Below are 21,907 nucleotides of genomic sequence, written 5' to 3'. Positions count from 1 at the left end.
TTTTCTCCCTCCTTTCTTTCTTGCTTTCCTCCCACCTTCCTTCCTTCTGTCCTTCCTGGTTTTCTTTTTTCTTTCTCCCTTCCTCTCTCCCTCCTTCCTTCTTTCCTCTTCCTTCCTCCTTCCCTCCCTCCCCGCCCCCTCCCCGGGGAAATACACCTCTCCTTCCCTTCGCTGCCCCCTTCCCTCCTTCCCAAGCAGAGGATCGCTCCTAATTCCCATCCCCCCTTCCCCTCTTTCAGGCCGACGTGAGCAGGGAGGCTGGGCAGGTAGAGACCCCCGCCCGACACCCCACCCCGGAGGACCAACCCTGGGGGTCCCCGCCTCCAACCTCGGGGGGCTCGGCAACTGACTTGGACTTACAACGGTGGCCATGTCCTGGGGGGTGGGGAGTCAAGACGGAGGCCGGATTCAGTCACTTGGTCTGTCTGTCTCTCTGTCTGTCTGTCTCTCTCTCTCTCTCTCTCTCTCTCTCTATTTATCTCCATCTCTCTATCATTTATCTACCTACCTATCATCTATCATTTATCTCTCTTTCTCTATCAATCTATCTATCTCCATCTTCTCTATCATTTATCTACCTTCCTATCCTCTATCATTTCTTTCTTTCTATCTCTCTATTTATCTCCATCTGTCTATCATTTATCTACCTCTATCATCTATCATTTATCTCTTTCTCTCTCTCTCTCCCCATTATCTATCATTTCTTTCTTTCTTTCTTTCTTTCTTTCTTTCTTTCTTTCTTTCTTTCTTTCTTTCTTTCTTTCTTTCTTTTTCTTTTTCTATCCATCTCTCTATCCTTCCTATCCTCTATCATTTCTCTCTCTCTATCAATCTATCTATCTCCATCTCTCTCTCTCTCTCTTTCTCTGTTTCTCTCTCTCTCTCTACCTCCGTCTCTCTCCACCTCTCTCTCTCTCTTTCTCTCTCTTTCTTTCTCTCTCTCTCTCTCTCCCTCGCTCCCTCCATCCCCACCTCCACTCTCTCTGTCAACCACTGAATCCATGCCCTGAATTCCATTCCAGCGGTGTAACTACACTCCGCCCTAACGCCGTCTGTCTTTTCAAACTCCCAGGGGACGATGCCGAACTCCGTCTCATCCTGGTCGGAAAGTCGGGCGGTGGGAAAAGCGCCACGGGCAACACCATCCTCGGACGGAAGGAGTTTGAGTCCGTCGTGTCAGCCAAGACCACCACCCTGAGGTGCCAGAGGGGGCAGGGAAGCTGGCAGGGCATGGCGGTCTATGTGGTCGACACCCCCGGCCTGTTCGACACTGATGACTACACAGAGATCGTGCGACGGGAGATCCTGGCTTGCGTCGACTTCTCCCAGCCCGGCCCCCACGCCCTGATCTTGGTCACCCAGGTGGGACGCTTCACCGCCGAAGACGCCGTTGCCGCCAAATGCGTCTGGGATATCTTTGGGCCCAAATCCGACCGGCACACCGTTGTCCTCTTCACCTGCGTGGAGGATCTGGGAGGGACCCCCCTGCAGGAGTACGTCCGCAACACTGACAACCGGAACCTGCAGGAACTGATCCGCCGGTGCGGGCACCGTTTCTGTGGTTTCAACAACAGGGCGGTGGGCAACGAGCGGGCAAGGCAGGTCTCCGAGCTGATGGCGATAGTGAGGAGAACCGTCGTCGAGAACGGCGGGCGGTACTACGTCAACCGGCTGTATTGGGAGCCCAACCTGAGGGACGCCATCGTCCAGGTTTTCGTGGCGGAGAACCGCAACACTCGCAAAATGGCCGAAAAATTTGGGTGGTTGAGAGAAAATATTATCGTCGTGGCAATCATCGCTCTCTGTTTCGTCGTCACCGTATATATTATAGTCCAACTATCTTAAATGCTGCTTGCAATGACCCAGAAGGGGCGTGGCACCAAGGCCATCCCAGTCAGAGAAGCCAGAAGAATCCCTTTATTATCTCCAACTCAACCTTCAGGCTGGAGGAGAAAAAAAAAAGCTTTCCCAGGAAGAGCTTTTGACTCAGTCCAAAACAAGGTCAACACAAACTGTCCCTTAAAATCCAAACACACCAAACGGAAGGACTTCAGCCTGAGGATGGCGAGGGGGACCTCGCGGAAACATCACCAAGATACTCTGAATCTTAGACGGGAAAAGACCTGAACATACCTAGACCTACATATATATATGTATATGTATGTATGTATGTATATGTATATGTATATATAGATAAATATAGATAGATAGATGTGTATATATATGTGTATGTGTGTGTTATATTTATATATAAATATAAATGTGTGTATATATATACATATATACATACACACGCACAGACACACACACACACATATATATATATACACACATACATATATATATATATATATATATACATATATACACATACACATACAATTCATCCTTGTCTAATTAATAACTCATTTATCATTGTGAATAATGAATAATAATTAATAATTGATACTATTCATAATATTGGTAAGACTAATTCACAGGGATAACTAAGTGATTTGGGTCTAGAGGCCATTAGTTCAAAAGAGGGGAAAAAAAGTCACATTAACACTATTAACCTGTTTGACATCAAGAAATAGCCAGGAAATGGAGATCTAGTAAATTAAATTAAATAAAACATAGACTATAATTACGTAGATTTATTGCTGACTTATGTGTGTGTGATTTAAACTATCGAACGAAAACGAAAATTAAGGCAGAGACAAAGGAAGGGTTTACACCTAGGCGGGGAAAACCAGAAGGTACGAGTACCTCAGGGGCAAAAGCCTGGCTCGCAAACAATCCCCGAGGGATGGACAGTCCTAGTGGGCGATCCCGTAAACATGAGTCGTTGGTGCGGCGGGAGCCGCAACAAAACTTAATATGATGCTCGGTTGTCTAGAGGACCTCCGAGGTCCCTCTCCCATGCTTTCATTCGACGCTTTTCCATATTGGTCTCCTGCTTTGAGGAGGGGGTTGGACTAGAGGACCTCCAAGGTCCCTTTCCCACGCTTTCATTCGATGATTTCCGTACGGGTCTCCTGCTTGAGGAGGGGGTTGGACTAGAGGACCTCCAAGGTGTCTTCCAACCCTTTCATTGTCTGATTTCCGTACGGGTCTCCTTCTTGAGGCCGGGGTTGGACTAGATGACCCGTTGAGTCCGGTTTGTCAGGCAGTTGCAAATCCATCTGGTCGGTGGTACTATCTCTCCCAGTTTTTCTTTCTGGCTTCTTCCCAAGAAGTCGGCGGGGGTCTACTCTGTGAAATGCTTTCCTCACGTCAACGCATATTCTGGTGATGGCTAACCTTTTTTGGGCTCCTGTGCCATAAAAATATCGTGGGCGATGTTGGGTATATTGATACACCAACTAGGTTTGGGTGAATAAATATATAAACCTAGGTTTAAGTGTTTGTAGCTTTAAGCACCAAACGGCAATGTAATTAGCTAATTAAGGGTGCGGTTACAACCTGCAATAAAAGGCAGTGAGAGAAACGTAACAGCCCTGGTCTGCCTGCTGCTTACTCCTGTTTGAGACATCTGCTTGTTACTGTTTGCTGGCTACTGTGCTGGATACCGTTTCTGCTGAACAAAAGGACTATTTCCTTGGTGAGCTGATATCCTGTGAATACTCAGCGTTGTCTTCGAGAGAAAGGTATCGGGAGGAGAAGATTTACAAGCAGATAAGGACATAGTACTGACTAGTTAATGGACTAAGTTACTGGATGGATATATTTGTGTATGACATATGGACTGATTGACAATGCTTAAACTCTGAATGGATTAAACAACTATTTAAAACTACAAACAGTTTTTGTCTCCAGTGTGTGTATACTCTAGGGCCCAGCCTCTCTCTTTTGGCTGCCTGGCTTGACTGCTGCTGCACACTCTGCTTGGGGGTTTGTCCCCAATCACTAACAGGCGTGCTTGTCCGCCCTGTACCTCACAGCTGATTTTTGTCCAGTTTGAGGGCGATTTCGGCCTCCCAGAGCCTCGAGGAAGGCTTCTGTAGGCTTCGCAGGCCAAAAACTAGGCCTGTTTCGTCCCTTCCAGTATTTCTGGGCCTAGTTTTTGGCCTTCAGAAGCCCTTCCTCAGGCTTCTGTAGGCTTCGCAGGCCGAAAACTAGGCCCGTTTCATCCCTTCCGGTATTTCCGGGCGTAGTTTTGGGCCTTCAGAAGCCCTTCCTCAGGCTTCTGTAGACTTCGCAGGCCGAAAACTAGGCCCGTTTCGTCCCTTCCGGTATTGCCGGGCCTAGTTTTTGGCCTGCAGAAACCCTACCTCAGGCTTCTGTAGGCTTCGTAGGCCGAAAACTAGGCCCGTTTCGTCCCTTGGTGTTCCATATTCACAGGCTTAAAAACCTGCATTCCTATTGGTCCGTTTTAGCCATTACCTGATTGGACAGCCTGGGCGGCCAGGATTGGCTCGCTAGGAGTCTTCCGCGATTGGTTGAAACCAATCGCAGGAAACTCAAAGCGGTGTCATTGGCCGCCAAGCCGCAGTGAGTTCTATAAAAGAGCCGCCGCGAGTGCTACTTTTCTCACTGAGATCTAGCCTGTAAATAAAGAGCTGTGTTCACTTGGACGGAGTCTCTCGTCTCTATGAGCTCGACCTTCCAAACTTAACAGGGGTTTTTTTTGGCCCATTTGCAGTCAGTTTTTTGGGCCTTTTCAGTCAGTTTTTCAGGCCATTTTCATGTGCTTTTTTGGCCCATTTGCAGGCCGTTTTTCAGCCATTCTCAGGCAGTTTTTTGGGCCTTTGCAGGCAGTTTTAGGGGCCATTTGGGGGGAGTTTTGGGGAGTGTTTTTTGGCCCATTTCCAGGCCATTTTTGGCCTATTTGCAGGACGTTTTTCAGCCATTTCTCAGGCAGTTTTTCAGGCCTTTTTCAGTCAGTTTTTTGGGCCGTTTCAGTCAGTTTTGGGGGGCATTTTTCAGGCAGTTTGGGGGGCATTTTTCAGGCAGTTTTGGGGGACTTTTTGGGCCTTTTCAGTCAGTTTTTCAGGCCATTTTTCAGGGGCTTTTTTGGCCCATTTGCAGGCTGTTTTTAGCCATTTCTCAGTCAGTTTTTCAGGCATTTTCAGGCAGTTCTTCAGGCCATTTTTCAGGCATTTCTCAGGCAGTTTTTCAGGCCTTTTCAGTCATTTCTCAGGCAGTTTTTCAGGCCTTTTCAGGCAGTTTTTCCAGCCATTTCTCAGGCAGTTCTTCAGGCCATTTTCCGGGCATTTTTGGCCCATTTGCAGGCCATTTTTCAGGCATTTCTCAGGCAGTTTTTCAGGCCGCTTCAGGCAGTTTTCTGAGCCTTTTCAGGCAGTTTTTCGGGCCATTTTTCAGGCATTTTGAGGGATGTTTTTTTGGCCCATTTGCAGACCATTTCTCAGGTAGTTTTTCAGGCCATCTCAGGGAGTTTTTTGGGCATTTTCAGGCAGTTTTTCAGGCCTTTTTAAGCAATTTTTTTTGGGGGGGTTGGCCGATTTTCAGGCTGTTTTTCGGCCATTTGGGGGCTGTTCTTGAGGCCTTCTCAGGCAGTTCTTCAGGCCATTTTCAGGCCATATTCGGGGTTGTTTTTGACCTGATAAAAGGCTCAAAATGGGCCTGGAAAAGAAGCCGGAAAACAAGTGGCCCCCCTTATCCTTGTGTCTTCTATGGATATTCCTGGGTAACTGGCTGCCTCCCCCCCCCCAATTCCAGCCCTCTGCTCCAGCAGGAGATCCTGACAGAAGGACAGAATCACACGGTGGGGAGGGATCTGAATTTTTCAGTCAGCTTTTGGGGGCCTTTTGAGTCAGTTTTTCAGGCCAATTTTCGGGTGGTTTTGGGCCATTTCTCAGGCAGTTTTTCAGTCTGCTGTTGGGGCATTTGGGGGGCATTTTGGGATGCTTTTTTGGGCCCATTTGTAGGCCATTTTTCAGCCATTTCTCAGGCAGTTTTGGGGCCTTTTTCAGGCAGTTTTTCCAGCCATTTCTCAGGCAGTTTTGGGGGGACTTTTTTGGCCCATTTGCAGTCACTTTTTTGGGCCTTTTTTGTCAGTTTTTCAGGCCATTTTTCAGGCATTTCTCAGGCAGTTTTTCTAGCCATTTCTCAGTAAGTTTTTCGGGCCTTTTCAGGCAGTTTTTTGAGCCATTTCTCAGTCAGTTTTTCCAGCCTATTCAGGCAGTTTTTCTAGCCATTTCTCAGGCAGGTTTTGGGCCTATTCAGGCAGTTTGTCCAGCCATTTCTCAGGCAGTTTTTCGGGCTTTTTCAGGCAGTTCTTCAGGCCACTTTTTGGGCATTTTGGGGGGCATTTTTGGCCCATTTGTAGGCCATTTTTCAGGCATTTCTCAGGCAATTTTTGGGCCTTTTCAGGCAGTTCTTCTAGCCATTTATCAGGCAGTTATGGGGCCTTTTCAGTCAGTTTTTCGGGCCTTTTCAGGCTGTTCCTCAGGCCATTTTGGGGGCATTTCTTCAGGCAGTTTTTCAGGCCTTTTCAGGCAGTTTTTCCACCCTTTCTCAGGCAGGTTTTGGGCTTTTTCAGGCAGTTTTTCCAGCCATTTCTCAGGCAGTTTTTGGCCCTTTCAACTAGAAGAAAGAAAGAAAAAAGGAAGGAAAAAGAAAAGAAAGAAAGAAAGAAAAAGGAAAGAAAGAAAGAAAGAAAGAAAGAAAGAAAGAAAGAAAGAAAGAAAGAGGGAATAAAAAGGAAGGAGGGAAAGAAAGGAAGGAGGGAAAGAAACAAAAACTAGAAAGAAAAAAGGAGAAAGATTGAGAAAAGGGGAGTAAAAAGGGAGGAGGGAAAGAAAGAACGAAACTAGAAAGAAAGAAAAAGGAAGAAAAAGGAGAGAGAAAGAAACAAAAAAAGAAAGAAAGAAAGAAAGAAAGAAAGAAAGAAAGAAAGAAAGAAAGGAGTAAAAAGGAAGGAAGGAAAGAAAGGAAGGAGGGAAATAAAGAAAAACTAGAAAGCAAACAGAAGAAAAAAGGAGAAAGAAAGAAAAAGAAAGAAAGAAACTAGAAATAAAAAGAAAGAAATAAGGAGAAAGAAAGAGAAACTAGAAAGAAAGAAAAAGGAGAAAGAAAGAAAGAAGAAAGAAAGGAAGGAGGGAAAGAAAGAAAGAAACAAAAACTAGAAAGAAAAAAGGAAGAAAAAGGAGAAAGAAAGAAAAAGAAAGAAGGAAAGAAACTAGAAAGAAAGAAAAAGGAAGAAAAAGGAGAAAGAATGAGAAAGGGGAGTAAAAAGGAAGGAGGGAATGAAAGAAAGAAACTAGAAAGAAAGAAAAAAGGAAGAAAAAAGGAGAAAGAAAAAAAAAAAGAAAGAAAGAAAAGAAAGAAAGAAAGAAAGAAAAAGGAAGGAAAAAAGAGAAAGAAAGAAAGAAAGAAAAAAGGAGGGAAAGAAAGAAAGGAAGGAAGGAAAGAAAGAGAGAAAGAAAGGAAAAAGAGAAAGAACCTCCGGCTCTTCCCTCCCTCCCCCTCCCCTCCCCGTTGCTCCTCCGCCCCGCCCCTCCTTTCCCTTTCCGCCTCCACTTTCACTTTCGGCTCCCGGGCAGTCACGTGCTTTCCGCGCATCGCCCAGCCGCCGGGGGAGCGAGAGGAAGGGGTGGGCGGGACCCTTCTCCAGGTGGGCGGGGCCCTCCTTGAGCTGTCAATCTTCTCCCCCCGCCCTGCCTGCCTGAGCCGCTGCGCGATTCTTCCTCCAATTCTCTCTCTCTTTCTTTCTTTCTTTCTTTCTTTCTCTTCTTTCTTTCCTTCTCTCTCTCCTGGATCCGGTAGGAAACTCCTCTCGGGCGGAAATGGGTCGGGGGAGGGGAGGGCTGGGGGGGCGAAAGAGGGAGGGGAGAAGCCCCCTCCTCCCCTCCCCCAGGGCTCCTCCGGGCTGCTTAGGGCAGAGCCAGGGGAGGGAGGCTGGAGGAGGGAGGGGTCTTGGGGAGGGTGGGGTCTTCTCCCCCCTCCCCGAAAGAGGAGGGAGGGTCCTGGGGAGCCGGGGAAGGGCCGAGGGAACTTGGTCTGGGGTCTTTCAAGGGATTCTGGCCCTGCCCCTCCCTCCCTCCCCTCCTTTTCTTCCTTCCTTGGTCTTTCTTCCCCTTTTCCTCCTTCCCCTTCCATCCCTTCTCTTTCTTTCTCTTCCTCTCCCCTTCCTTCCTTCCCTCCCCTTTTCCTCCCTCCCCCTTCTCCATTCTTTTCTCCCCTCCCCTGTTCTTCCTTCCTTCCTCCCCTCCTCTTTTCCTCCCTCCCTCCTTCTCCATTCTTTCTCCCCTCCCCTTTTCTTCCTTCCTTCTCTCTCTCTCACCCTTCCTTCTTTCCCTGCCCATTTCCTCCCTTCCTCCTCTTTCTTTCTTTCTCCCCTCCCTTTTTCTTCCTTCCTTCCCTTCCTTTCTCCCCTTTTTCCTTCCTTTTCTCTCACCCTTCCTTCCCTCCCCTTTTTATTCGTCCCTCCCACCCCCTTTCTTTCTCCTCCCCTTTTCCTTCCTTCCTTCCTTCCTCTCCCTTCCCCTCCTTCCTTCCTCCCTTTTTCCTCCTTTCTTCCTCCCTCTCTCCCCCTCCTGCAACCAACACCCCCTTCCTTTCCTCCTCTCCCTTCCTTCCTTCCTTCCTTGCTCCCTCCCTCTTCAGGAAGGCCAGGGGAATTGGGTCTGGGAGGGGAGGGTCTCTTCAGGTAGCGGTGTGAGAGACACGCATCCGGCTGGGCTCAGGGACTTGCCCCTCCCAAGGGCGCCCGGGGTGGGGGCGGAGGGAGGGGCTTTGGGGTGGGGGTCACTGGGAGGCGGCCGGGCCAGGGAGGTTGGTCTGTGTCCCTGATCCCAGTTGGAAGGGGGCCCTCACCCTCCCCACCCAGGGGAGGGGGTCCTCCAGGTGGATCCACCTGGAATGGAGAGGCCCCCTCGGGAGCCCCCTGACTCAAATCGGACTCCTAATGGAGGGAGGGGGTTTCTGCTTTCTCCCGCAGGGATTCGGAGGAGGGGAGATCGGAAGTGGCCTTGGAGGAGGGATGGGCGCGAGAGAGAGTAAAAGCTCCCAAAGGGAGGGAGGAAGGAAAGGAGGGAGGGAGGGAGGGAGGAAGAGAGAAGGGAGGAAGGAAGGAAGAGAGAAGGGAGGAAAGAGAGGGAGGCTCAGCAGGATGAGAGGAAGGAAGGAAAAAGAAAAAAAGAAAGAAAAGGGAGGGTGGGAGGCTGAGAGGAAGGAAGAAAGGAAGGAAAGAAGGAAAGAGGAAGGAAAAAGAAAGAGAAAGAAAGGCAGAAAGGAAAGAGAAGGGGGAGGGAGGGAGGAAGGAAAGGGAGGAAAGAGGGGGAGGAAGGAAAGAAAGGGAGGAAGGAAGGAAGAGAGAAGGGAGGAAAGAGAGGAGGCTGGTGGGATGGGAGGGAGGGAGGGAGGAAGAGAGAAGGGAGGAAGGAAGAGAGAAGGGAGGAAAGAGAGGGAGGCTGCAGGATGAGAGGAAGGAAGGGAAAAAAAGAAAGAAAAGGGAGGGTGGGAGACTGAGAGGAAGGAAGAAAGGAAGGTGTTAGTGTTTGGGGACAAACCCCCAAGCAGAGTGCACAGCAGCAGTCAAGCCAGGCAGCCAAATGAGAGAGAGGCTGGGCCCAAGAGTATACACACACTGGAGACAAAAACACTGTTTGTAGTTTTAAATAGTTATTTAATTCACACAGAGTTTAAGCAGTGTCATTCAGTCCATATGTCATTATCCAATATATCCATCCAGTAACCTAGTCCATTAACTAGTCAGTACAATGTCTTTATCTGCTTGTAAATCTTCTCCTTCCGATACCTTTCTCTCGAAGACAACGCTGAGTATGCACAGGATATCAGCTCACCAAGTAAACAGTCCTTTTGTTCAGCACAGTAGCCAACAAGCATTAACAAGCAGACGTCTCAAAAACAGGAGTAAACAGCAGGCAGCAGGCAGAGAGACCAGACCAGAAGCAGACCAGTAACCAGTGACCAGGAAGCAGACCAGGAAGTGTTACGTTTCTCTTACTGCCTTATATTGCTGCTTGCAACCGCACCCTTAATTATCTAATTACATTGCAGTTTGGTGCTTAAAGCTACAAACACTTAAACCTAGGTTTATATATTTATTCACCCAAAACTAGTTGGTGTATCCATATACCCAACATTCTCCCCTTTGGGTGATATAAATATATAATACCCTACAATCTTAACCCATACTTTTCACAACTCTCTAGGTGCTTAATGGCACCTTGGGCTTTAGTAAAATTATCAGCTATATTGTCCTCCGACATGCAGTACTCCAGCTGTATCATTTTACTCTTTACAGAATGTCTAACGTTTAGGTACCTTAAATCTGTATGCTTGCTCTAGTTTTTACTGCAATATTTGTGGCCATTTGAATTGCTGCCTGATTATCTTCATGTACAATTATAGGATAATTTACAGTTATACCCATATCATTCAACATTTGTTTATACATAATTAACTCAGTACATAATAGCGATAAACAGGAGAATTCTGCCTCCATAGTAGACAAACTTATATGCTGTTGTCTTACTGACTTCCAACCTATTAATGTCTCACCCAGCATTATGGCTGTTCCTGAAGTCGACTTTCTTGTGTCTCTTTCTGATGCAAAACTAGCATCTGCATAAGCACTCAGTATTAGATCACCTTTATTAGATCACAACCGCACCCTTAATTATCTAATTACATTGCAGTTTGGTGCTTAAAGCTACAAACACTTAAACCTAGGTTTATATATTTATTCACCCAAAACTAGTTGGTGTATCCATATACCCAACAGAAGGAAAGAAGGAAAGAGGAAGGAAAAAGAAAGAGAAAGAAAGGCAGAAAGGAAAGAGAAGGGGAGGGAGGAAGGAAAGGGAGGGAGGAAAGAGGGGGGGAGGAAGGAAAGAAGGGAGGAAGGAAGGAAGAGAGAAGGGAGGAAAGAGAGGGAGGCTCGCAGGATGAGAGGAAGGAAGGAAAAAAGGTAGGAAAGGGGAGGCTGGCAGGGTGGGGAGGAAGGAAGGAAAAAGAAAAAAGAAAGAAAAGGGAGGGTGGGAGGCTGAGAGGAAGGAAGAAAGGAAGGAAAGAAGGAAAGAGGAAGGAAAAAGAAAGAGAAAGAAAGGCAGAAAGGAAAGAGAAGGTGTGGTAATATATCATATTCATCATATTCTGTAAAGTTCTTCGTACAGTTTTGCATAAGATCTGGGGATTTACAAACGCTCCTCATGGGGGCAGTAGTGCCTTTATGATGGACGTTTGGTCCTGTTTTGACCTGCAAAGCTTAGATGGACCAGGAATGTAGGTAAGAGTTCACAGTACCCAGCCGAGCCATTCCCGTGGGACCTTTCTGTGTTTAGATATTCTCACGGGACTTTATCAGCCCTGCTGAGGTAATGCTGCTGAGGTTGAGGTCATTGTTTTGATTTTGTACTTGCATTTTCTTAAATAAATACTGCTACCGAGTTCTCTCGGGGCTGGCATTTGCTCAGGCGGTTCCCTGCGTCTCATTTCAAGTGCCAGACCACCACAAGTGGTGACCCGACGTGATAGTTTGAAAGGCTATACATTCCGACATGATAGTTTGAAAGGCTATACGTTCCGACGTGATAGTTTGAAAGCTATACGTTTCCTGCATCCTATACTCATCGTCGCGGACGTCGACTGGGCCCTCATCTTCTTCGCTGGACGGAGATAGATTCTTTTCGTGAGTATGGGGGGAGATCTCTCGAAGGCTCAGACAAGGCACATTAGGGAATTGAGAGAGATCACTTGGAATAGGTTTAAGTTTGGAGTTCATAGTAGAGGACATGAAGTAGGAAAGAAAGAAATTGAGGACTTATTACAGTATGTTTGGAAACATATTCAGTCATATCCAGAGGGAGGTAGTATTAAAGTAGAGTCCTGGAAAAAAATAGGGATATTTTTGCACGAGGAACCTCGTGCCCCTTCTTCAATTTTGTTAACCTGGAGGGTGCTTATGGAAGCGTTAGCTACTCATGAACAACCGCTCCTAGCACCCCCCGAAGAAGGTTTGCCGCCTTACCATGCGGTACGTTTATTGCCACCGACAGCACCTCCAGATAAATCCAGAGGACTGTCAGGCACTGAAAATACTTTGTCAGAAGATAAGAGTTTGCCTTTAAGAGTTCAAGTAGATGCAGTTACTGCAGCTATTCAAGAAGCAAACAAACAGAGGGAATTATCAGGAGATGATTTGGTAGAATTTGGAGTGGAGATTCAACTTAATCCAGTAGAAATTGGTGTGGATGCTGCTTTAAATCCGCAGAGAGTATGGAAGCCTCTAGCTCTCAGGGTTTTAAAGGAAATTAAGCAAGCAGCAAAAGAATATGGTGTTAGATTGCCATATACTCAGGCATTGTTAGAAGCAGTTGGTTATGGAAATAAAATGATTCCAGCTGACTGGAAAGCTCTGTTAAAAATGATTCTAACCCCAGCTCAATATTTGGTGTTAGATCAGAAATGGAGACAGCTGGCAGTTCAAAGGGGAACAGCAAATGTTACTCCAGATCAGCTTTATGGAGCTGGTAATTTTACAACAGTGGAACTACAGAGAGATGGAATGCCTGAGGAGGGGTTCGTTCTTCTCCCACAGTTAATTTTACAAGCCGTAGGGGCTCTCCCTGACGGAAGGTGGTGAGAAGACCTTTACTAACATTAAACAAGGGAACAATGAACCCTATGAAAATTTCATTAGTAGATTGAAAGTGGCTATTGAAAGGCAAATTGACAATCAATTCGCCCGGAATGAATTGCTTTTGAAGTTAGCAGTAGAACAGGCTAATGCAGATTGCAAAAGATCCTGAATCCACTTATCGCGAGTGGAGAGCGAGAGATCGCTGATTTGATAAACGCATGTAGAAAGGTAGGGAGTCAGACTTTTAACATGGAGACTTTAGCTCTGGCTCTCCAGGCAGGAAATGCTAATAAAGGCACTTGTTTCAATTGTGGGAAGCCTGGACATTTTAAAGCGCAATGTCGGGCTCCTGGGGGGGTCAAAGTCAGCAAAATGAGAGATCAATGGGACAGGGTGTGACCTAAATCAGTAATCAGTATATCAGATGCTCCTACAGTCTTTAATGATGGAGGAAAAAATTTTTTTTTTGGTGCTTGTGTTTGAAAAGATAAATCTGGAATTTGGCATACAAAAGTGACATCAGAGCAGAAGTCTGCCCAGCAGGCAGAACTTGCTGCTGTAGTTTTGGCTTTTCAAAATTTTCAAAATCAGGATTTTAATCTAATAGTGGATTCTTTTTATGTATATAATTTGTTACCCTTTGTAGCAGGTTCTTATTTGTCTCCTGGAATATCACCCAATATTCTACGTTTGCTTTTGTTGTTGCAAGGATGTTTGGAGCAGCGTGTGAATGTGTGTTTTGTTGCCCATATTCGTAGCCATAGTAATTTGCCTGGAATTTTATCACAAGGCAATGCCAAAGCTGACAGTGCTGTAACTTCAGTTCTCACTGTCCAGCCATGGGACAGCCATAGTTATTTTCATCAAAATGCTAAAAGCGTTGGCACATCAATTCAAGCTTACTGCTGCAGAAGCTGCTGCCATAATTCAACAATGTCCAACTTGTTCAAAGCAGGGCACGGCTATTCTATGGGAGTCAACCCCAGGGGTTGAAACCTTCAATGATTTGGCAAATGGATGTTACTCAGCATCCATCATTTGCACCCTGGAAGTATATACATGTGACTGTGGATACTTACTCAGGATTTCTAATGGCTACTCCTCAAGAGGTGAGAGCGGTTAAACATGTCATCAATCATTGCATTAAGACATTTTCAGTTGCTGGTACGCCTCAAACTTTAAAAACAGACAATGGTGCGGCTTATCGGAGCACAGTCTTTGATCAGTTTTGCAAACAGTGGTCCGTGGAACATAAATTTGGGATTCCATACAATTCCACAGGACAGGCTATTGTGGAGCGTCATAATGGCACGCTCAAGAACATGTTACCTAAATTAAATAAAAAGGAGGAAGCTCCTGGGGCTTCCGCAATTCAAGATCATTTAAATCTTGCTTTGTATACTTTAAATTTTCTAAATTTGTCTGGTAACCCCCTGCGAGTGCGGCCAGCAGGCATTTTTCTTCTCCTTCTACAGATGCAGTGAGGCCTCGAGTGTTGGTGCGATTCCTTCCGGATCCGGCATGGGTTCCCGCTGAGCTGATTACGTGGGGACGTGGTTATGCAGCAGTAGAACATCTTGGTCAAATTCGTTGGGTTCCTGGTCGATGTGTTCGCCTGATCATTCACAGGCGCCTTCGCAGGTGCCAGTGAAGGAGGTTTCGGAGAAGCAGGATGGCGTTCCTGTGGTTCCTGATTCTCTTGATGCCGGCAATCCAGGCGCGGCGCTGTGAAGGCTGGGAAAAGATGACTGCTTATCTGAGATTGCCAACTTAGTATGCAGCAGGTTCCTCTGGGGAATCGGACTAAATTGATCTGCAAACAGCGGCATCCTTTGATTTTTCCAGCATATTGGTCCTGGCATAAGGGTCAAGACATTCTTTACTCGACCCGACAAGGATATTATATCTTCAGCCTGTGCTACAACTCTGATCCTGTTTAATGTTTCTGTTTCAGACTATGGACAATATTGGTGTCAATTGAAGTTGCCTAAGTTACCTTACACAGACTCTCTTTCCATTCGTCTTATGCCTCCACGGACTCTAATACGGAGGCGGAGAGCTGCTATTATCTCAGAAACTAGAGACATTGGAGATAATTTATGGAAGGAAAATTCCTACATCAAGGACGTTCGGATTGCAGCAAAGAGTTTAAATGTAACTAATTGTTGGCTTTGTATGCATGTACCTGGGTCTGGGAAAGGTGGAGTTTTGTTACATGGTGTTCCTTTGAGTGAGCGAACCAGTGCTAATTTAGATTATAATGATTTTAATCATTGGCTTCACTGGGGTCCGGACCCTGAAGAGTGGAATCAAACATTATTCACAACAAAGGTAACTTTCACTACCAAAGCCTCGGTTTGTTATTACCGCCCCCCTGTAGGGACTCAATCTATTTTGCTGGGAAATACTACACTCTGCAAGAAGGTGATTCCTTTGGAAGGAGGATGTATGCCGATAATACCTATCATAAGCATTTAAAATACTTTCCTCTTCCGGATGGGTTATGGTTGTTATGTGGGGACACTGCCTATCAACAATGGCCAAAGGATTGGTCTGGAGTGTGTACTATAGGATTTGTAATTCCTGTCATCTATAAATTAGAGGGTTTACCAATTGGGATGCGTATTCGAAATCGAGAAGTTGATTCTGGCCTGGCTGTGGGTGGTAATTTGTGGACTCAGATTTCTAGGGCAGCAATCCCACCTTTGGGAATAGCTATGAACTATGAAGATATTCATATTTTAAATAATTTTACTGTTGCTATGTTTAATGATACTGTTAAGAATATTAAGATGTTAAATGAAGAAGTGTCTGAAATTCGCCAAGTTACTTTACAAAATCGTTATGCTTTAGACATAATGTTAGCTGCTAAAGGAGGAGTTTGTGCTTTAATTCATTCACATTGTTGTGTTTTTATACATAATTATGAGCCTAACATTACAAGAACTGTTCATGATATGGAAGACCGCATAGCTGAACACGAAGCAGGAAAAGATGGCTTCAATAAGTCACTTTGGGCTTTGCTATGGGATTGGCTTCCTGACAGCTCATGGTTACGTTTATTGCTTCAATTAGTTGTAATAATTGTTATTATACTTATTATGTTATGTTGCTGTATTCAATGTATTCCTAATCTATTTCAAATGTGTACCTCAGCTTTTAAGCGTCCTGAGATCAAGCAGCGAGGAACTGTGTATTATGCCACTAAAACACCCCTATCTTTGAATAAATAAAAAAGGAGGGAATGTGGTAATATATCATATTCATCATATTCTGTAAAGTTCTTCGTACAGTTTTGCATAAGATCTGGGGATTTACAAACGCTCCTCATGGGGGCAGTAGTGCCTTTATGATGGGTGGTTGGTCCTGTTTTGACCTGCAAAGCTTAGATGGACCAGGAATGTAGGTAAGAGTTCACAGTACCCAGCCGAGCCATTCCCGTGGGACCTTTCGTGCTTAGATATTCTCATGGGACTTTATCAGCCCTGCTGAGGTAATGCTGCTGAGGTTGAGGTCATTGTTTTGATTTTGTACTTGCATTTTCTTAAATAAATACTGCTACCCGAGTTCTCTCGGGGCTGGCATTTGCTCAGACGGTTCCCTGCGTCTCATTTCAAGTGCCAGACCACCACAAGGAAGGGGGGAGGGAGGAAGGAAGGAAAGGAGGAAAAAGGGAGGATGGGAAGAAGGAAGGGGAGGATGGAAGGAAGGAGGGAGGAGAGGGAGAGAGAAAGGAGGGGAGGGGAGGCAGAAAGGAAAAAGAAAAAGAAAGAAAAGGAGGGAGTGAGGCATTAATGAAGGAAGGGAGGAAAGAAGGAAAGAAAGAGAAGGAAGGAAAAAGCAAGAGAAAGGAAGGAGGCAGAAAGGAAGAAGGAGAAGGGGAGGAAGGGAGGAAAGGAGGGAAGAGAAGGGAGGAAAAAGAGAGGGAGGCTGGCAGGATGGGAGGAAGGAAGGAAAAAGAAAAAGAAAGAAAGAAAGAAAAGGGAGGGTGGGAGGCTGAGAGGAAGGAAGGAAGAAGGAAAGAGGAAGGAAAAAAAGAGAAAGAAAGGCAGAAAGGAAAGAGAAGGGGGAGGGAGGGAGGAAGGAAAGAAGGGAGGAAAAAGGGAGGATGGGAGGAAGGAAGGGAGGATGGAAGGGAGGGAGGGAGAGAGAAAGGAGGGAGGGAGGCAGAAAAGAAAAAGAAAGAAAAAGAAAGAAAAGGAGGGAGCGAGGCATTAAGGAAGGAAGGGAGGAAAGAAGGAAAGAGAAAGAGAAGGAAGGAAAAAAGAAAGAAAGGAAGGAGGCAGAAAGGAAGAAGGAGAAGGAGGAAAGGAGGGAAGAGAAGGGAGGAAAAAGAGGGGGAGGCTGGCAGGATGGAAGGAAAGCAAGAAAGGCTGAAAGGGAGAGAGGGAGAGGAAGGAAGGAAGGAAAAGGGGGGAGGGAAGGGAGGAAGGAAGAAAGGAGGAGAAAGAGGAGGAAGGATCAATAGCGCCCCAGGGCTACAGTGACTGTCAGCATTTCTGTCACCTCGTCTTCCAAACTCCCAGGCGACGGTGCCGAACTCCGGCTGATCCTGGTGGGGAAAAGCGGTGGCGGGAAGAGCGCGACGGGCAACACCATCCTCGGCCGGAGGGCATTCAAGTCCATCTTGACAGCCAAGATCACCACCCTGAGGTGCCAAAGGGAGCAGGGCAGCTGGCAGGGCAGGACGATCTCCGTGGTCGACACCCCCGGCCTCTTTGACCGTGACGACTACACAGAGGAGGTGCGGCGGGACATCCTGGCTTGCCTTCATCTCTCCTGGCCAGGCCCCCATGCCCTCATCTTGGTCACCCAGGTGGGACGCTTCACCGCCGAAGATGCTGTTGCGGCGCAGTGCGTCCGGGATCGTCGACATGCTCTTGCTCTGCACCCTTCCATTCTCGTTCATCTTTTATGTTGGCAGATGGGCGTTGTCCTGCCTGAAAAATGTTGTTGTCGTGGCGTTGTCCTGCCTGAAAAAAGTCATTGTCATGGCGTTTTCCTCCCTGAGAAGAGGACTTGTCGCCGCGTTCCGATACTTCTTCCCTTAAGCGTTCAAGTCCTGACTTTGTTTTGTCTCCAGGTCATGAAAACAACGCACAGCTAGTCCTCAAGCTATTATTCACGGTGGAGCCCAAAAATTTCTGTGCCTAGGGAAGACCTTTGTGAGGGAGCACTTTGTCTCCCCCCACCTGCCATTTTACGACCTTTCCTGTCAGTGTCATTCGCCGAATCACCGTTGGGTCAAAACCATTGTGAAGCAAAGCGGGCTTCCCCATTGACTTTGCTCATTGGAGGGTCGCAAAATCGGGGAAATCTCCTCAGCCCGCCATAAATACAAGTCAGTGGCCGAGCATCCGAATTTGATCATGTCAGCGTGGGACTGCTGCAACAGTCGCAAGGATGGATGGTCCGAAGTCACTTTCTTCAGCGCCATTGTAATTTTGAAACAGTCACTAAACCGTTGTCAATTGAGGACCCTCTGTAATTATGATTTTCCTTTCTTTAATGCAGAAGCGAGACACGTTGCCGAGATGTGGGAATGATGTTTTATTTTATTTTCTTTTTGTAAATTTTATTGGTTTTTAAAGACAAACAAAAACAAACAAAACATAAAAACATCCAACTTTCTTCCATAAATATACAAGCAGTGTGTCGGTTGGTTTACAAATTTTTGTGCATCCATTTCGTAGTTGCAATTACAGTTACATTGCATCATAACTCATATTCTCAATCAAAGATTAAATATCTTGCATCATTATTAATCAATCATTTGACTATAATTTTGTTCATTCACACTTTGCGAGATACCTATAATTTACTTACTTTATATCATAACAATTCATATAATCCTCCCAAATCTACCCTAGAAACATTTTATAGATATAATAATAATAAAAAGAAAAGAAATACATCTTGATATATTCATTATTTTCTAATATTCTACATATTCCATTATTATATTTTATTATCTAACCACTGATAGAAAAGGTCCCACATTGTGTAAAATTGTTTATCGCCTTGTTCTCTAATTTCAAATGTCAATCTGCTCATTTCAGCATATTCCAATATTTTCTTAATGGTTTCCTCCTGCGATGGTGTTTTCTCATTTTTCCAGTTTTTAGCAAATACAATCCTGACCACTGTGAATACATTTACAATCAAGTATTTCAAATCTTTACTGTATGTATCAGGTAAAATTCCCAATAAAAATATCTCTGGTTTCAAATCTATATGTTGTTGGTTTTTTTGTCATTTTTTTTCCAACCACGTGTGGATTTTAATCCAGTATTTTCTTGAATCCGCACAAGTCCACCACATATGGTAATATGAGCCAGGTGTCTGATGACATTTCCAACATTTTTCAGATTTATTCTTGAACATTCTTGCTCTTCTTGTCGGGAGGAAAATGCCACCTGTAAAACATCTTATACAGATTTTCTTTAAATGCTGTTGACATTGTCATTTTATAATTTTGAGACCACAATTTTTGCCGTTTCTCTAAATCGACCCTATCTCCAAAATTCTTCCCCAAGCTATCATAGCTTCTTGAACTTGTTCTTCTTCTAATTTAATTTCCAATAAATAACCATACAATTTTTTAATCACCTTTTCATCAGTACCTGTCAAAATCTTATCTAAACCAGTCGGTTTATCATAAAATCCTTCTGTTTTAAAAATCTTCATCATACCTTGAATGTATTTGCGCATATGAAAACCAATTCATCTTTATGCCTTGTTCCTCTAGTTTTGCATCGATTTAAGTTCACCCTTTTTCATTCAATATTTCCCCATATCTAACTGTTCCTTCTTGTATATTATAGGATAGGGAAATGCTTCAATAGTCGATAACCAGACTGGAATTTCCAAATAACATTGTCTTTTAATCTTCTCCCAGTTTAACCACAGAGACTCCCGTATATGATGTCTTCTAAAATATCCCTGTTTCGGTTCCTTTATACCATAAAAAGCGTACACCCCAACCACAAGTCATGTCCTTCTAATGTCAACAATCTAGTGTTTCTTAATGTTATCCATTGCTTGACCCACATCAAGTTTGTAGCTTGGTAGTACAACCCCAATGAGGCAAACCAAATCCTCCTCTTACTCTAGCATCTTGCAAAAGTTTTAACTTTATTCTCGCTTTCTTACTTTGCCATATATATATATATATTTCAACACCATTTTATTGAAATTTTCAAAGTAGTCCTCTCCCAAGCCGGATTGGTATTGTTTGAAACAAAGATAAAATTCTGGGTAGTATATTCATCTTGATTGTTGATATTCTCCTATGAATGACAGTTGTAGATTTTCCCATTTCGCCAAATCTAGCGCTATCTTCTGTTTAAGTTTGAGATAATTATTCTCCTTTAATGTATTACATCTTCCTGTCAAATGTATCCCCAAATACTTGATCTTATTTGTAACGTGAATTTTCAATAGGTCCGCCAATTCTTCCTTTTGTCTTGATAGCATATTCTTATCTTTATTTATTTTCAAAGAGAAAGAGAGAGAAAGAAAGAAAGAAAGAAAGAAAGAAAGAAAGAAAGAAAGAAAGAAAGAAAAGAAAGAAAGAGAGCTAGCTAACACAAACGTGTAGCCTTTTCAAAGCTTCTTCTCCCTCATTCGTCCTCCGGAGAGAAATGAGGCTAGTTCCTCAGGTCCCCTGGGGACGCATCCTGAGGTAAAAAAATCCCCTCAGCAAGGACAGAAGACAGAGAAGAAAAAAAAAGAGCGGGAAAAAGGAAAACGCCCCTTTACCCTGGCAGCAACCAACGCAGCATCGATGATGCTGAGGCCCATCAGTCGGCAGTCTCTTGGCACTAATCCACAGAGCGGCGGGGTTCGGGCTAGCGTACCCATTTTACTCGTCCGCGGCTTGAGTCCGTTTCCCTACAAAAGGAGAGTTGAGAGGAGGAACACAGGGAGACGAGTCTATTTTGACTTTGATGAGGGAAATTGTTAAAGGACTCATGTTAGGCCCGGGCTAAAAATGTCACTGAATATGGCATTCAAGATTGGGGGGGAAAGGGGCATAACAAGGTTTCTTTGACAAAAATCGGTCGCATGTAAAGAAAATGGATCCAAATGCTCCGATCGTTGGTGGGCATTCGGCACCGTCCACGGGAGGGGAAGATATCAGCCCCCCTTTTTTTCCGTGTCTTTACGCCCGCAACGTGAAGAACACGGAAAGTACCGTCAAGGATGAAGAAGCAGGATTCTCATCCTTCCCCCACCGCACCTGTAGCTTTGGCGGGGGGATTGGAGGATTGTGCAGGACGGGACGACGTCGCCGTGCATCGCGGGTGGATTTTGTAGGGGCAAATATGAGCCAAGCTTCCGGCGTGCGTGCAGAGCAGAAAGCAAGTCCGACGCTGGGAAATAGCTGGAAGGCCAATCCTCTGGTCTGATGCCATGACCTAGTTTGGTCATGAAAGGTTGATAAGAAAACAACCAAACTCTGACAGCTCAAAGCATAGTAAATTTATTGATTTATTTAGTAATATATATATATATATATATATATATATATATATATATATATATATACTGCATCCAAATTTAGTATTAAGTGATTGTCCCGGTTTATATATTGCCAAACCAACTGTTGGGGACTATCATTCCTAACAACGGTCTCCGCTCACGGAGTGGACCTTCACACGCTGAAGTTCTCACTCTGTCCAAGTGGAGCGTCATGCACCTGCGCGGGCCCGTTCCTTCTGCTACACACTCCAGACAGAACAACTCCCCAAACAAAATACTACAGCCCCCCCTCCTAAACAACAATCAACCAATCAATCAACAATTCCAGTCCCGCAGAGCGATCGGAGACGACGCTCCGTATCACAGGAGGGAACATGGCCACCACGGCCAGCTCTTTTGGTCCGCCTCCAACATGTCTTTGGTGTAGTGCGGCATGGCTCGTTCTTCCGCGCGCGAGCTCGTCCACCATCCGGATCAGCTCTGGGTCCGCCTGAGCTCCGGCGTTTCCGACCCGACCGCCCGGTTGTTAAAAGCCAGGCACGGTTCCCGCAACTCTTTTTTTTTTTTAATAATTTTTTTTATTTTTTAATAACAAGATAAACATAAACATACATAACAAAATAAAACATAAACATACCACAAAAACATAAAAAGATCCTTCTTCATGAATTTACATACAGTGCATCGATTGGTTTACCACTTTTTTTTGTGCATCCATTTCCTAGTCACTAGTATAATTATATTACATAATAGCTCATATTATCAATCAATAATTGTATAACCTAATATCATCACTAAAAAAAAATCATTTATAATTTGTTAATTCATATTTTAACGAGATAACTATAGTTTGCTTAATTTATTTTGCAATAA

General features: G+C 44.9%; 5 protein-coding genes and 1 pseudogene across 12 annotated transcripts in view; 3 read left to right on the top strand and 3 right to left on the bottom strand.

Annotated features, from left to right (window-relative positions):
- Nucleotides 1–2,639, top strand: part of LOC113454575 (GTPase IMAP family member 2-like) — an 81,835-nt gene extending 79,196 nt beyond the window's left edge. For 4 of the 5 annotated variants that reach the window (XM_087918939.1, XM_087918938.1, XM_087918935.1 and 1 more), the window contains one exon: nt 1,073–2,639. In XM_087918939.1, the coding sequence (XP_087775065.1) occupies nt 1,073–1,845 (773 nt within the window). In that variant the 3' untranslated portion in view covers nt 1,846–2,639. Of the gene's footprint in view, nt 1–239; nt 420–1,072 lie in introns of those variants that run through there. The other variant, XM_087918937.1, reaches the window with a different exon arrangement.
- LOC113453370 (GTPase IMAP family member 2-like) overlaps nt 1–21,907 on the bottom strand; it is a 132,179-nt gene that overhangs the window by 32,961 nt on the left and 77,311 nt on the right. The window lies entirely within an intron of this gene.
- Nucleotides 1–21,907, top strand: part of LOC113453807 (GTPase IMAP family member 3-like) — a 137,203-nt gene that overhangs the window by 58,898 nt on the left and 56,398 nt on the right. The gene's annotated exons all lie outside the window — the stretch shown is intronic.
- The window catches only part of LOC113455120 (GTPase IMAP family member 9-like), a 128,652-nt gene that overhangs the window by 95,992 nt on the left and 10,753 nt on the right, over nt 1–21,907 (bottom strand). The window lies entirely within an intron of this gene.
- LOC148123722 (GTPase IMAP family member 5 pseudogene) lies at nt 7,563–17,704 on the top strand (annotated as a pseudogene). Its single transcript, XR_015740571.1, has 4 exons — nt 7,563–7,706; nt 8,885–8,942; nt 17,077–17,466; nt 17,634–17,704. The product of XR_015740571.1 is annotated as a GTPase IMAP family member 5 pseudogene (transcript).
- LOC148123721 (GTPase IMAP family member 7-like) overlaps nt 20,200–21,907 on the bottom strand; it is a 3,534-nt gene continuing 1,826 nt past the window's right edge. Inside the window, exons 3-4 of the mRNA XM_087918989.1 lie at nt 20,312–20,443; nt 20,200–20,229 (exon numbers count right to left, since the gene is read on the bottom strand). Of these exons, the coding sequence (XP_087775115.1) occupies nt 20,200–20,229; nt 20,312–20,443 (162 nt within the window). The remainder of the gene's footprint in view (nt 20,230–20,311; nt 20,444–21,907) is intronic.

The sequence above is a fragment of the Pseudonaja textilis genome, unplaced genomic scaffold, assembly GCF_049901715.1.
Source record: "Pseudonaja textilis isolate UNSWEBS1 unplaced genomic scaffold, rPseTex1.2 PTEXSCF22, whole genome shotgun sequence".
In the NCBI taxonomy this organism is placed as follows: domain Eukaryota; kingdom Metazoa; phylum Chordata; class Lepidosauria; order Squamata; family Elapidae; genus Pseudonaja; species Pseudonaja textilis.
This window is presented reverse-complemented; position numbering and strand designations above follow the sequence as displayed.